This window comes from Sciurus vulgaris, assembly GCF_902686455.1.
Source record: "Sciurus vulgaris genome assembly, chromosome: 17".
Lineage (NCBI taxonomy): Eukaryota > Metazoa > Chordata > Mammalia > Rodentia > Sciuridae > Sciurus > Sciurus vulgaris.
The window spans coordinates 62,318,464-62,332,807 of record NC_136478.1 but is presented as its reverse complement, the minus strand read 5'-3'; the positions used below and the strand labels follow the sequence as shown (position 1 = coordinate 62,332,807).

Sequence of the window (14,344 nt, the reverse complement as noted above, 5' to 3'; positions counted from 1 at the left end):
GTGTGCAGGGAAGCCGGGCACGGAGAGCTAGTCACCCCAGGGGCAGACAGTGGCCAGAGGCATGGTTATGCCTGTTCCTCTCCTGCCAGGACATTGGGTCTGGTTGGCCTGACGACCAGAGCACCAGGTTCCCAGGGGAGAGGGGAGGGGCTACTCAGGACACAGGGTGGCTGTTGCCTATTGTGTGTGGGGTGTGAGCAGGCCCATGACGAGGGGTCATGCATTTGTAGTGTGTGTGTGTGTTGGTATCTGTGGCCTCTGTTTGTGTCTGTCGGTGTGTGTGCATATGTGGCATACACACCAGTGTCTGAGGTGTGTATGTGTCCGTGCATGTGTGTTTACATGTGTGTCCATGGTCTTTTTGTACGTGTCAGGGTTATGTGTGTATATTTTTGTGTGTTTGGGGTCTCTGTTGTGTCTGAGGTGTGTAGGTATCTCATTTGTATGTGCATGTGTGCATGAGGAATAAGCGTGAATTTTGATGTGTACCTGTTTATATGTGTGTATCTTTGAAGTGTGTGCCTGTATGTGCATGCTATATGATCTGTGCATATCTGAACTGTGTGTCTGTCTGAGGTCTGTGTGTGTGTGCCTGTGTGGACTGTGTATGTATCTGCACGATTCTGCGTTATGTGTGTGCTTTGAAAATATTAGTTGTTCGGGGATGAGATCCATGAAGAACTGGTTGAAGAGTCCAATCCATCCCTCATTCCCTGTAATATATTTCCTATTTTGTTTTACTCTAGCCTTCTTGTCACCAACCAGAATAACATGTGATCTACTTAATTATTATTTACCTGATTTTCTCACTATTAAATTGTACACCTCATAAAAGATTTTGTATCTCTTCTACTTAGTGCTGAATCATTCCTTAAAAAAGTGTGGTATACATTAGGTGCTCAATAGGTACTTTAAGAATCATAAGGAAATTTACAAATACAAAATGAGATGGCTTCTCCAAGGGAAGAGTACGTTTTCTATAGAGCATCCCCTTCCGTAGTGATCTGATTCTAGCACTTTGTGCCTTTGTCCTGTTTTACGATGCCGTAATGTAGAGATAGTAGGAAAGCAAACCATTCCTGCCCAGAACATGCTGCTACACTCTGTCTCTTGGAGGCTCTTGGATCCCACAGTGAACTGGTTTCATAATTCATTCACAAACTCCTATCGAAAATTCTGTGTTCTTTCTGTTCTTTGTGGTTCTCTCGGCAGTGGGTGAAATAAAATCTTCAATGTGTTACCTTTCTCTCTGTGTGACAGTCATGATGTTACCCATCTTGGGGGAACATCGTCCTTTGATAGAATAAATGCAGAAACCCACGTGTGCCTCTGTGCATGTGCCCGCCGCCTGGTCTGAATTGTGCTCTGACATCAGAGACAGTGCCCAGCCTCCTGGTGCAGCAGATCCGGAGAGGCCAGGGGTGAGGGGGAAGCTGGCCCCGTGTGGGTGCCCCAAGCAGGCGAGGACCAGAGAGAGAGGCGCACACGGGGGGGTGTGGGCACGTGTTCCCGTGTCCAGGTCTCAGAGCCCTGTCAGCAGCACCAGACTTCCTGCCCCTTCAGGACCCTGGGGCTCAGGACGGCCTGGGCTAGAGAGAAAGTGCAGGAGGCATCTGGGCAGACACTGGGGTGGAGCCTTGTGGTGTTTGAGACCACCTAGCAAGGGACTGGGGATCTCCGGAGAAATGTGAGAGAACACAGAGAGGGGACACCTCTGAGGGGAAAAGTGTAAATAAACTCGGATGGAGAGAGAGGTGGAAGCCCCGCAGTGTTCGCCGTGGGGAGGGGGCTGCTCACTGACAGCGGACCTTATTCCTCCCAAGGTCTCGCAAGTGCTCTAAAGGCCACTGTGAGTGATGCATGCTTCCTACCAAGGGTGTCCCAAGACAGCACTGCCACTCCCACCCGGTCACTGGAGATGTCCCTGGCTAACCCACCCTCACCTCAGGACAGCATGAATCCCCAGCTGATACCCACGGGGGTCAAGAAGCCTCAGCAGGACGGAAGCACACCCTGGGGGTCCTGGACACCCACGACCAGCTTCATTGGCAGGGCGTGGCCAGACCCTCCCCAGCCCCACCTCTGCACTGGAGTCTGGCCAAGGCGCCCCTCAGGCATGCTCCATCCACCAGGACACACTCTGGCCCAGGGATAGCCCTGCAGAGTGCTGCCTGCCTCTGACCGTGGTGCTGAAATAGGATCCGATTCCAGCTCAGCTGCCACCCAGGTCTGCAGAGGGCTGACCCTAGAGTCTGAGGAGCCCAGTCATGGCCCAGTGCTGCATGACCAGCCTGTGTCAAAGGCACACGTGGAGTCACAGGGGACCAGACATCAGAGGTGGAGTCTGCTGAGCAGTGTCCCCTCTGGCAACGTCCCTTTCTGAGGGTAAGGTCAGTCTGTCTTGCCTGGATGGGCACAGGCAAGGGGCTGTGATTGAGGAGGCCTCTGCTGGCCTCGGTACTTCCCCTTTAAGCATCTTGCTTCACACCAGCCTCATGTATTTGACAAAGAAGAAAACTGAGGGTCAGAAATGTCAGGTGCCATGGCTCAGGCCTGATGGGGAGGGGACCACTGTGGCCATTCACTCAGCTCTGATTGGTTCCCCTTTGGGGAAATGTCCATCCTGCCTGAGGCCATCAGAGGCGATCCTCTTCTACCAGGGAGGCACAGCCCAAGGAGCCAGGAGACCACGCCTGTGGGTTCCTCACTGGATCCTGCTCTCTGAGTACTGGGCTGCCTCCTGCTGCTGGGCAGGGGTTGGGCATGGTGGTCCCAAGGGACCCGTCACTGTTGGGTGGTGGTGGCTGGAAAGCAGATGATGCTCTGCCCCCATGTTGCTCCTCCAGCCTGGGGTTCCAAGCCAGCTGGCCTCTCCCCACTTCCCAGAGCTCTTCTGTCTCTTGCGCCATTTCCAGGTTCATGACTGCTCTGCAGTGGGAGGAGCGGGGGAAATGGGTCGATGCTAACTTCTCGGGAGCAGAAGTCTCACAGCCCCTTCCAATGTTCCAGCAGTGAACTCACGCTGGTCACAGGCTGCCTCAGCCTGAGCAGAAGCCTGACCCGCTGCCCCTTCTGAGGACTGGGGAGTGGCGCCTAGGCAGCGGGTGCTTTTCACACACCACCGGCATCCACCACTTATTCAAAGGTTCTTATGAATTTATGGCATGAAGCTTTACCCTGTCATGGCTTGGGTGCTGCTTGGTGAATTTGGGGCTGTTGGGTCTTAAACTAGCTCTCATTGTTATAACTGGGATTTTTAGAAGGACAAGAGCTCCTGCTTCCATCTTCTCTGCCCTTGAGCGCATTCTGAAGGGCAAGGTTTTTGGCTGCCTATGGTCAGTTCTGAGTTCTAGAAAGTTCTCTCAATGCTAGCATGCAATTGTGCCTGTAGCAGGACATAAATGATTTGGGAAATCGTAGTAGGAGGGTGGGATGGGGAGAAGGGAGGTTTTGGAGGGGAGGGAATTGGTACAGGTCAAGTGGGGTGAGCAACCCTGGCAGGGTGGGGACAGAGAGGGAGGCTGTGCTGCTGACCCAGTGTCTGTGCTCACAGGGCCTCTGGACCAATGCCAATGGGAAGGACCAGGAGGCACGTTCATGGGCTCCCACAGGTGTCTGCCACTGTTACACCACTTGCAGACCTGGAAGCTGATACCTGGAGGGACACAGTGGCTTGTCTGTGTCACACTGTTAGTCAAGGAGGGAACACAGATTTGATCCAGGTCTCTGGTGGCAAAGTCTCAGAAAATGTAATTACAGCAGGAAACTCACATGGGCGGTTTACAAACCCACTGCCTCTGGGGTGTCAAGTCTCCCGTCATCAGCCTCTGGGTCCCCAGAAGGATATGCGTCTGCTGCTGAGACCACGCCTGTGGGTTCCTCACCGGATCCTGATCTCTGAGTACTGGGTGGAGGTGTCCTCTGGAGGATTCGCCCCTTGAAGGCCGAGGGAGGCCCGGTGAAAGCTGAGGGAGGCGTAATTGGGTTCTGGCTCCAACACCAAGCTGGAGGCAGCTCCTGAGTAGCTTGAGGACTCAGCAGGGCCAGGCAGCTGGGGCTCCTGCCGGCACCCCTGTGTGGAGAGGAGAGAGGGTCACAGCAGGGCAGGGTCAGGAGGTGGAGGGGCTGGCAGGACCCTCCTGTGCCCTTCCTTTCCTCCCTGAGGTTGCCTAATGCCTGGTGACACAGGAATCCCTAGCTGCTTTCCAATGCTGCTGGGCATTCACAAGACCTTGTGGAGACCCCACTGTCCTGCCCATCATACAGAGAAACTAACTCAGAGAGGTGCATCCACTGATCAGGAAGACAACCCAGATCCCTGGACCCTCTGTGCCCAGCACTGAGAGCACAGGAGCGGGCAAGGCAGAGGTGAGCCTGTGGCGTCAGAGTCAGAGGGGGACGAACACGGATTTCTAATAAGCACGCGATTGTCAATGGAGACACCTGCAGAGGTCAGGGGACAGGAGCCACAGGAGTCCTGTCCTTGTGGAGCTCAGGTGGGGAGGCCGTGGGAATGCAGCTACCGCCAGGTGTGAGGAGCCCGTGTGGCCTGGGAAACTCAGCGGTGCTCCGGGGAGGCAGAGGCTTGCAGACGCAGACTTCCTCTGCTGCAGGCCGAGTTCTGGGTTCTGGACTTCCAGCAGCCTTTCTCAGAAGCGCCCTGGACACCTACGGTCCCCACTTCCTCTCCTCCCTTCCCCGCTGGACGCTTTCCAGTCCAGAGCGGTTTCCTCTTCCGCAGGCTGCGACCTGCTTTGTCCAGAGGCGCTGTGAAGCCCCAGGTAGAGGCGCTTTCTCAGACCTGGACGCTCACTGGGCCTGGCCGCGCCCACGCCCCCTTCTCCGCCCCTTCTCGAAGCTCCGCCTCCCGGCGCTGAACTCCCGGCTGCTCCTTCTCCCAGGGGCTCCCTCCGCGCCGCTGGCTGCTTCCACCTCATGTCCCCACTCCCGGGCACAGGGCTCCAGGGCTTTCCTGTCGCCGCTTCTCTTCTTTTGGCTTCGTCCCTCTCGGACCTCTGTGTCCACTGGACCCCTCGCCCGAGCTCCAGCCTCTCGCCAGGCACTTCCCGTCTCCACCTGGCCGCCTCAGAGGCACCAGAGACAAACCTCCAGAAGCCAAAATGAGGCTGGATCCGGGCTTGAAAATGCACCCCTCCTGCAGAGTTGGCTGTTTCAGTCCCTGGCAATTCATTTCTGAGGTTTCCCAGGAACCACAGTGGTGTCACCTATGACACCTGTGGGTGGCCGTGACGTCTGTGGAGTCAGTCATCTTCAGTGTCCACTCACCTGTGAGCGGGAGGCGGGCAGCTCTGCGCTCCTGCAGAGTGCCACCCTCAGCACACCTGCTGCTTCTGGAGGCCCCAGAGCCCAGCTCCCCCCAGGGCATCCCTGCACCTGTGCTGCCCCCTGCGTGGCCTCCTCTCCCACACCCTGCACAGGGCCTCTTGGCACTGCGGTCAGTGAAAGTAGGTTTCAGTTCATGTCCCTCTTCTGCTGCAAATGGACAAGAATTGGGATGAATTCATGTCAACTTCAAAGTTGTAAAAATGCAGATGAGGTCAAGCACCGATAACTTGAAGGGACGGGTGATGTCACAGGTGGCGGCTGACCCTGTGGGCAAACCCTCATGGTGGCATCCACGGCCAGTCAGGGCTGAAAGGAGGAAGGCGCAGGGCTGGGCATGTTGATGTGGTCTGTCCCTGTTGGGGCCGCTGAGCCGAATTCTGAGGCACAGAAGGTTTGGTGGACTTGAGGACAGGGAAGGGCCAGCGTGGTGGAACGCGGCACTGAAGGTGGCCCTGTCTTTCCTGCCCCCAAGGCCAGGGCACGCTGCTTGGAGGTTCCTCTTCTGCAGCCTGGAGAAGCAATGCTTTTCAAACTTGGGTGGTGGGACGATGACGTTGTGTGCGGGTCATGCTGATGTGCTGGGAGGAGGCGTGTGAGGCAGGGGCTGTGGCAGGCAGAAGGGGGAGCGGAGCTGGCTCCCAGGGAGTGGGGGCCTCAGGCTGATTTAGGCGAACGGACACACTCTGGTGCTTATGGGCCGAGGAGGAGGGATGGGGGACGCGGGTGGAAAGGGGCCCGGTCTCTGGTTGGGCTGTGGAGACAGGGGTGGCATCAGAGAGATGGAGAAGCCCCAGATGAAGGGTGTTTTGGGATGTGTTAGCCATGCACTTCTGAGGTTCTGACGTCAGCGCCTTGCAGACCACGGAGACACTGCCTCTCCCAGAGAGCCAGTTTCTAGGGCAAGTTAAAGGATGTGTCCACGAGTTCGTTTCCCTTGCAAACCAGCTATCCAAGCTCCAGACCCACACCCTCACGGACCTCTTGCACCCTGGATTACCACCTATGTACGATAATAAGCCAGGGCCAGGCATGAGGCAATCAGAGACACCCACAACCCCCAGGCTCTTCTGACATCGGAGTGGCCAGTCCTGACCCCCTGAGTGTGCCCACCCTGCCTCACCCATGCCCTCCTAAGAAAATCACAACACGGACTCCTGCCCACATCTTCCCCTCTCTCTGCCTCTTGACCAGCCCTTGTGCTTCCACGAGTAGCCTTTCATGGCATGGCATACCTATTTCTCTTTGAAACTGTGAGTCACAAACTGTCTTCTCAAATGGCCATTGTCTCCTGATTGACTGGTCTTACCAAGTCTGAACACTAAAACATAAACTCTAAGGGAACAGGCGATAAGCTCAGTTCTTGGCGTGCTGGATGGGGCACAACCTTGGGCCACCCTGGGGAGACACCCTGGGGGCAGACTGGATCCCAGGGTGCACATGTCACTTACCAGGGAGGCTGATCCCATGGCAGGGTAGGTGTCGTTCACACCCTCTGCGGCCCTGGCCACCTTCCTCCTGCGGGTCTTCACTCTGATGGGAGACGTGGGGGTCTTTGAGTCTGGTTTCCTCAGACTCTGAGGTCACTGGTATGAACCTGGAGTAAGTGACTACGGCCGTTTAGGTTAGCAGTAGCCCTGTGGCCTTCATCATAGGACTTCGTAACAAGGTCCCCTTCTCTACCCCCTCTTCCTGGCCGTCTGAGGCCAGGGGTTGGGGTCAGACACAGGCTTGCCCAGTGGCTGTGGCCTTGTCTGTCTCTGCATCCCGAATTTGGTCTCAGGCCCTTGCGACCCCTCCAGGTCCATCCAACCCCAGTTCCCCCAACCCCAGGTCCCCCTTCTCCACCCTGACCCATACCCGACCCAGAGCTGAGGCTCACATGAAGATGAGACAGAGACTGAACGCCAGCAGGGCCATGATGCCAGCTCCCCCGATGGTCCCCCAGATCACTCCCGTCCCATGATGCCCTGCAGATAAAAAGAGACTTGGGGTGAACTCCAATTTTGACAAACAGGCCCTCCTCGCCAGCACCAGGGACCCCTCACCTCCCACGTGGGGTTGAGTCCCTAAGTCTTCCCACCCATCAGAAGACTTCAGCCTTAGGACGAAGGACACAGTTCACCCAATGCCTCCTGTCCACCCCCAGGCTCTTGTCCAGACCTGGGACCTCACTTTCTCTCCACCCAGGGTCTCCATGCCACAGACCCCACACCTGGCCACAGTGGGACCATGAAGTGGTGCGTTACAAGGGCCTTCCTTTAGAGACAGGGCCAGGGACAGAGAAGTCTGCAGGGCCCTGCTGGACCTCATCACTCCCTTCTTCCCTAGCCTCCTCTCCTGCTCTCCACACGCCCTGTCACTCAGGGTCGGAGTGGTCCTTGAGCATGCAGAAGGGACTAGAAGCAGAGTGGGACAGGGAATTGGTGCCAGACCTTGGAGTCAGACCTGGGCAACACTCCTGGTCTTCCTGGCTTGCCTCCAGGAACCTGGACACCCAGGGTCAGAGTGTGCCTCTCGGCACAGTTGGAGGGCAGCTGAGGGAACCACCCCTGCCCTGCTGGGGTCCTGCTGCCCAGTGAGGGGACCTGATGCCATGCCAATGGGAACAGGGTGCTGGTGCTGATCTGGGGGCAGAGGTCAAGGCCAAGGCATGAGGACTGACAGGAAAAAAGAAAAGGTCCCGAAGATATTTCTCGGGCAATGAAGCTCTTTGTGTGATGGTACAATGGTGCTGCATGAAGAACCACAGATGTACAACACCCAGCACGGACCCTGACGAGAACTGAGGACTCCAGGGGAGAGTGATGTGTCCATGTGGGTTCATGGACCGTAGTAAATGACCCACTCTGGGGCGAGATGTTGACAACGGGAGGTGGCGCACAGGCAAGGGTCCTGGGCATCCAGGAAACCTCTCCACATGGCCCTTGATTTTTGGGGCAAACTTTACTCCTCTAAAAATTAAGGATGCTTTTAAAATGTCCACAAGACATTGAGTGATTGAAAGGAAATGCAGAAAATATTTGGGGTGTGCAGGGAGATAGTGCTAGTCACCCCCAGTGTCCAGGTCCCATTGTGGGAAGATCCTTGGGGAAGGAGGTCTGCTGGGCTGCCCGGGAGCACCTGGGCCTCTCCAGTATTCCCATGCCGAGAGCCACCTCTGAACCAAACCGACTCAGAAACAGCCCCAGGGAGGAGGTTGCTCCCTGCCTGGGCCAGGTCCTGGGGAGACCCTGCCTGAGGGGTCTCTGCAGCATCTGGGACAGGAACACAGGGCTTGTTCCCCTTTTAGGTGGATTTAGGGTGAGATAAACCAGCACTCCACACCCTCATCTCGGAAACCACAGACACACAGAGGGACAGGGCCTGTGCCCTTCCATGTCCATGACTCCACAGGTCCCTGGGACATGGCCACAAGGTGTCCACAGCCCTGGGACCCAAGTCTTCCCTGGCCCCACACACCCCATGTGATCTGGTGTCCTGGCCCATCACTCACAGGTGACATTGAGCTGGATGGTTCTCTCTGTGGTCACACCAGCTGCAGGGAACGTCACCCGACAGGTGAGGTTGGTGCCGTGGTCCTGGGGCCGTGGGGTGAGCGTGAGCACCGAGGAGTGGGTGATGCTGGCGCCCAGGGAAGATACAGAGGTCCCCTCCCAGGAGAAGGTGGGGGGTGTCCCCTGCTCACAGGCCCAGGGCACAGAGCAGCTCAGGTTGCTGGGACGGCCAGACTCCAGGGTCCCAGGAAGGAGGATGTCGGGGCTGTGGGTCAGGGCTGGTGAGCAGAGGGGACAGGAGGGTCACGAGGGAGGGCAGGAGGTGTGGCCCTGAGAGAAGCTCAGGCTGTGATCCAGCTGCTCCCTGAGCCCGGATGCTTGTCCCACCTCCCCCAGGGGAGGGTCCCCCCAGCCCTGCCCCAGCTGGTGACCTCCGGAGGCTGCCCTGGATCTGGAACCTTACCTGTGACGTTCACTGAGACCCGGTTTGCACAGTAATTCCACTTCACATTTCCTTTCTCCATCCGAAAGTAGTACGATCCAGTGTCGCTGTTCCGTGCGTCTCTGATGCTCAGGGAGCAGTCCTCGCTTGTTGGGTTCCCCAGGAGGAGGAAGCGGCCCTGGGTCTCATTCTGCACACTTCGAGCGGGATCATTTGTGGCCACTGGCGAGTCGCTGTTTGTATCAGCCCATTCATGGAACCAGTAGCCAAAGACATTGCCAGGCCCTGAGTTGGGGTAGGAGAAGTTGCAGGGCACCAGCACGCACAGACCCTCCTGCACTGTCACGGACTGCGATACATCCAGCCTATATCCCGGATCCTTAGAACTGCACCCCCGGGGAGTCCGAGGGCCATCACGGTGCGCCCTCCCCATCCCCTCTCCACAGGCGCACTCGACTGCCCACAGCAGGGACAGCTGCAGCCACAGCATCAGGGAGGCAGAGGGCTCCTGGGCTCCTGGGAATGTGCAGAGCAGAGAGAGCAGGCGGAGGGGAAGCTGGGGAAGGGCGGGGACCTGGGTGACTGACAGAAGAGGAACCTCAGACGCACCCCCTGGAGTCCTTCTCCTCTGTGCTGAGAGGTCGGAAAGCCCACAGCCGGAGACCCCAAGGCCTGTCCAGACAGGAGTGGAGGAGAGAAGAGACCTTGTCCTACCCCCATCCTGGCGCCTCCCTGGGACACTTAGGATGGGACCAAGACCCTGGGGACACTGGAAGCATGTGACTTTGGCAGGGTCTGAGTCCTCCCACCATGAGGGACTTTTCTGTGTACCCCTCTGCACACCAGGAGCTAGCCAAATCTGCCTGCACCGAGAGCCAGCCTCGACTCATCCTGTGGAGTGGTGGGTCCTGCAGGAGGGACTCTGTGGGGTCTGGACAGAAGAGAGGCAGAGGGCAACACCAGCCAGCCATTCAGCCTCTCTGCAAACCCGCAGGGAGCTCTCTGCACTGCCGAGAGACTACAAGAGGCCGGCCCATGGGGTCCCCACCTGGGACGCCCCACACAGGAGCCTCAGGCTGCCGGCTCCAGAGCTGTGGGTGCTGGTGAGTCTGCCAGGTGTCTTGGTAGCATGATGGGTGTGTTTAACAAGGTGAGCACAGAGCTGTGCCCAGCATCTAGGACAGGAAGCCTGCGGTGTCCTCAGGTGGCACAGACAGGGAGCAGGGCTTCTCAACCAGCCAGAAGGAGCTTCTCCCAAGAGTGCTGCCTGCTGGGTGTGCACTGGGCGATTTGGGGACGAGCTGTCACACACATTGGCACTTCCACATTAGTCTGCACCTCAGTGGTAAGGGTCCTCGAGGGACGTCAGGTTTTCAGACCCCAGTGGATCACACGCACAGGGTGAAGTGGCCCGGCTGGCGTGGCCTCCTCCTCGCCCAGCCGGGGCTCCAATCTGGCTTCACTTCCTGGCAGCACGTGTTCCAGGGTCATGGGGGTTGGCCGTGTGTGTCCACGCCTGCTTCCGTCATCATGCTCCATGGACGCCTCTTCTACACATCCTCCAGGTGACAGTGACACCAGGTGACACCAGTGGTCAGGCTCTGCTGACTGTGAAAGGAAGCTGCTGGAAACACAGAACACATAGACCTGCCGCTGCTTGTGTGGAGGTGATTCACACTCCGCTCGGGTAAGGACTCAGGAGCAGCTCTGATCCGGGGGCGAGGGTGAGTCCACGTTCAGGTGACAGGTCCAGACTCCTCTCCAGCGTGTCGGGGCCTCTGGTTTCCCCACTGACGCCTCAGCGAGCTCTGCTTGCTGCAGATCCCCTTCACATTGGGTCCTCAGGGTGGTCTTAAAATCACTTCCTTTCTAACCTCTCCTTTCCTTTGTGAGGTGTGTGTTAGTGCGTCACGGTTGTGCCTGAGAGCAGGGTTCACCTGCACATGGTGGTCTGTGCAGGAGGGCAGTGGGCTCCATTTCAGTTCCCAGGGCCTGTCCCTCCCTCCCTCTTCCTCCTCCTCCTCCTCCTCCTCCCTCCTCCTCCTCCCCCGAGCCCTCCCTCTCCTCCCTGAGCTTCGGTCCACTTCCTGTTCTTTCAAGGGGAACCTTGTTGATGCCCCTGAAGGTGGAATTCAGGTGCTGTTTTCATGGAGACGCACAGCATGACTCAGTCCCTTCGTTCCATTCCTGCCTCTGCCGTCCCTCCATTTTTCCCATGGAATGGCACTGCACACACCTGGCTGCATCTGGAGCTTCACAAGGCGAAGGCTGTAGAGCAGGGGTTCCCGCGGTGACTGCCCGCTGCATTTTCTCCTCCAGTGAGGCGCTGGCCATGCGCCCGCCCCTCTTTACTCTTATGGTAAAACACACAGGGAAACGGGCTGCGAGACCACTGTAGGTGCACCAGGAGGTGACACGGGGTCATCCATCCACACCGTGATCCCAGGATGCTTCCCTCTCCCCAGGACCTGGAGCTCTGTGCCCAGGAGAGGCGCCTTTCCTGGCCCCACCCGGGAAACACCGCTGCTCCTTTGTCACTCTCCCGCTCCAGGCGCCCCACCTCAGAGGAGGACGGTGCTTGTCCTCTGTGACTGGCGTCCTGCGTGCGGGGTGCACCCAGCTGAGGCGCGAGCTGAGCCGCCCTCCTCTGCAGGTCTAGGGCGGGTCTGTCCCTGCGCTGGTTGATGGACACTTGAGCTGCTTCCTCCTTAGCTGTTGTGAGGGCTGCTGTGCTGACCGTGGAGGACGCAGATTGTGTGGGGCCTCGGTGTGTGTCTGCTGGGCGATGGCATCTGCCGTGGCTTCTTTTGAGGAACCTGCCCTGCTCTCCGTGCAGCTGCTCCCTTCCTCCTCCTCGGCAGCAGGACACAAGCCCTCGGGTCCCCACGTCCTCCTCCTCACTTGCATTTCCCATTTTTAGAACAGGAACCCTCGGAATGGGCAGCAGCGTCTTTGTTGTGTCTTTCTGGGGCACACATCTAACAGGGGCAGTGTGACGCTCCATGGGAGGATTGGGTGGCATTTCCCTGGTGACTGCTGCTGCTGCGTGTGCCCACGTGCTCAGCCACCATTTGTACATCCTGGAGAAACGTGCCGAGTGCTCTCCCCATAGTTTCAACGCAGCCGTGTGGCGCTTCCTCCTGGAGTGACGGTGTTTCAGTCACGTGGGGACCTGCTTTGCTCCTTGGTCTCTTTGCAGGTGGCTTGGTTTCCAAGTCCTTCCTTGAGGACTGAACCCTGTGTCCCACACAGGTTAGGCTAGCCTCCTGAGCCACACTGAGCCACAGGCCAGCCCCCAGTGTCCCACATGGGCTAGGCTAGCCTCCTGAGCCACACTGAGCCACAGCCCAGACCCCAGTGTCTTCCTTGGTCTGTTCTGGAGACAAGACACCCTAGTCCAGGCGTTTCCTCTCGTGTCACTTTTCCTGTCCCCTGGAATGTGCCCTTCAGCACAGCGGGTTCCTGTTCCCCAGCACGAGGTGCACACCAGGAGCCCACTGGTGTGTTGGAGCAGGAAGAACCCAGCCAAGGTGACAAGGAGGGCCAAGCTCAGGGGACAGATGGGGCCTCCTCAGGGGCAGAGGGTCACAGGACAGGGCTGTGGGCTGAGGGAGCCTCCCAAGAGTCCCAGGCCTTGGCCACTGAATCTGTAGATGTCACCCTGCTAGGTGAGGGGTGTGCAGCCAGGACTCAGGGAGGGACCGTGAGTAGTGGGGTCATCAGGATTGTCCAGTGGGTTCCTAACCCGTCTCCAGGGTCTCTCTGTGGGAGTGAGGTGCACATGGTGGGGAGGAGGCCATGCTCCCAGAGGCAGAGACTGAGTGCAGCACTCAGGGGTCCAGGCTGACTGCCTGGGACAAGCAACGGTGGACCCACCCGAGCTCTGCAGAGACAGGTGGGAATTGGGCCCCTGGCCATCTCAGACCAATGGGCTGCTCCGGAGGTTGTGGAGAAGGAGCCAAGCAAAGCCCTCCGTTCCCAGAGCCCTTTCTGTCCCGCTTCCAACCAACTTCTCCAAAGATGCCTTGCACTCCACGGCGCTCCCTCCCTCCAGGAGTTCCTGACTCTACAGTGAGGTCTCCACACCTTCCCCCACGCTCCACTCAGAGTGCTGTCACTCAGGATCCTGCACATGAAGAAGGTCATCAGACAGAGGAAAGGCCAACAGGAGGCCTGAGCTGTGAACACCACCAGAGGAGGCAAGGGACAGCTCCGTGAGCTTGGCCCTGGCGGTGGGATCATTTCCTGGGTGACCCCAAAAGCCCGGACAAAAGCTGAAGAGGAGAGATGGGCTTGCAGCACAGGGAGGAGTCTCTGCACCACCAAGGAGGTGACCAGGCAGGTGACGAGGAGGGAAGGGGAGGGTCACACACGGAGGAACGTGCACACATCTTGGATCAGAGCTTAACGTCCAAAGTACACGAGGAACACAGAGGCTCCAGCCAGAAACCACCTGTGAGGGATGGACAGACTGAAGACCTTTCACTGACGAGGATTCAGGGGAACTGCAGACGTGTTTAACAGTCCATGTCACTGATCCTCAGGAAAATGCAAATCAAAGGCACGGCGCGATGTCCCCACACCCCTGCTAGGACAGCCAGTGTCAGAAAGAGAAAGCCCAGTGTGGGCGCAGACACGGAGGGAGGAGCCTGTGTGTGGCAGTGTCACTCAGGAGAGCCGTCCTGGTGCAGGGCACAGCGCCAGCACTGAGGCTGGAGCCACCACAGCATTCAGTCCTGCTGCTGGGGTCAATGGCCACAGCAAAGGAACAGCGTGTCAGAGACGCCTGCGCCCCACTTCCATCGCTGCGCTGTCCACCATAGCCGAGGCACGAGCCAGCCTGGATGTCCACCAGTGGGCGGGCGTTTGCGCAGAAGTGAAGCGTGCACACACACACACACACACACACACACACACAATCACACATGCGTGCAGAGAGGCACATGTGCACACGCATGCATGCACATGAACATACACACAAGTACAATGAGATACATGTGCATACACATGCATGCACACACAAACATACAGGCACACTCATGCACAAACATGCACACTTGCA

General features: G+C 57.9%; 1 protein-coding gene across 1 annotated transcript; it reads right to left on the bottom strand.

The window, feature by feature from the left end:
• Window positions 1-2,786: 2,786 nt before the first annotated feature.
• CD33 (CD33 molecule) lies at window positions 2,787-10,786 on the bottom strand. Its single transcript, XM_079117481.1, has 6 exons — window positions 9,304-10,786; window positions 8,840-9,118; window positions 7,226-7,313; window positions 6,795-6,876; window positions 3,885-4,072; window positions 2,787-3,655 (listed from the first exon to the last, which is right to left on the bottom strand). The coding sequence occupies exons 1-6, from the start codon at window positions 9,770-9,772 to the stop codon at window positions 3,625-3,627; spliced, it is 1,137 nt and encodes a 378-aa protein (XP_078973607.1). The 5' UTR covers window positions 9,773-10,786; the 3' UTR covers window positions 2,787-3,624.
• Between the last annotated feature and the right edge of the window lie 3,558 nt (window positions 10,787-14,344).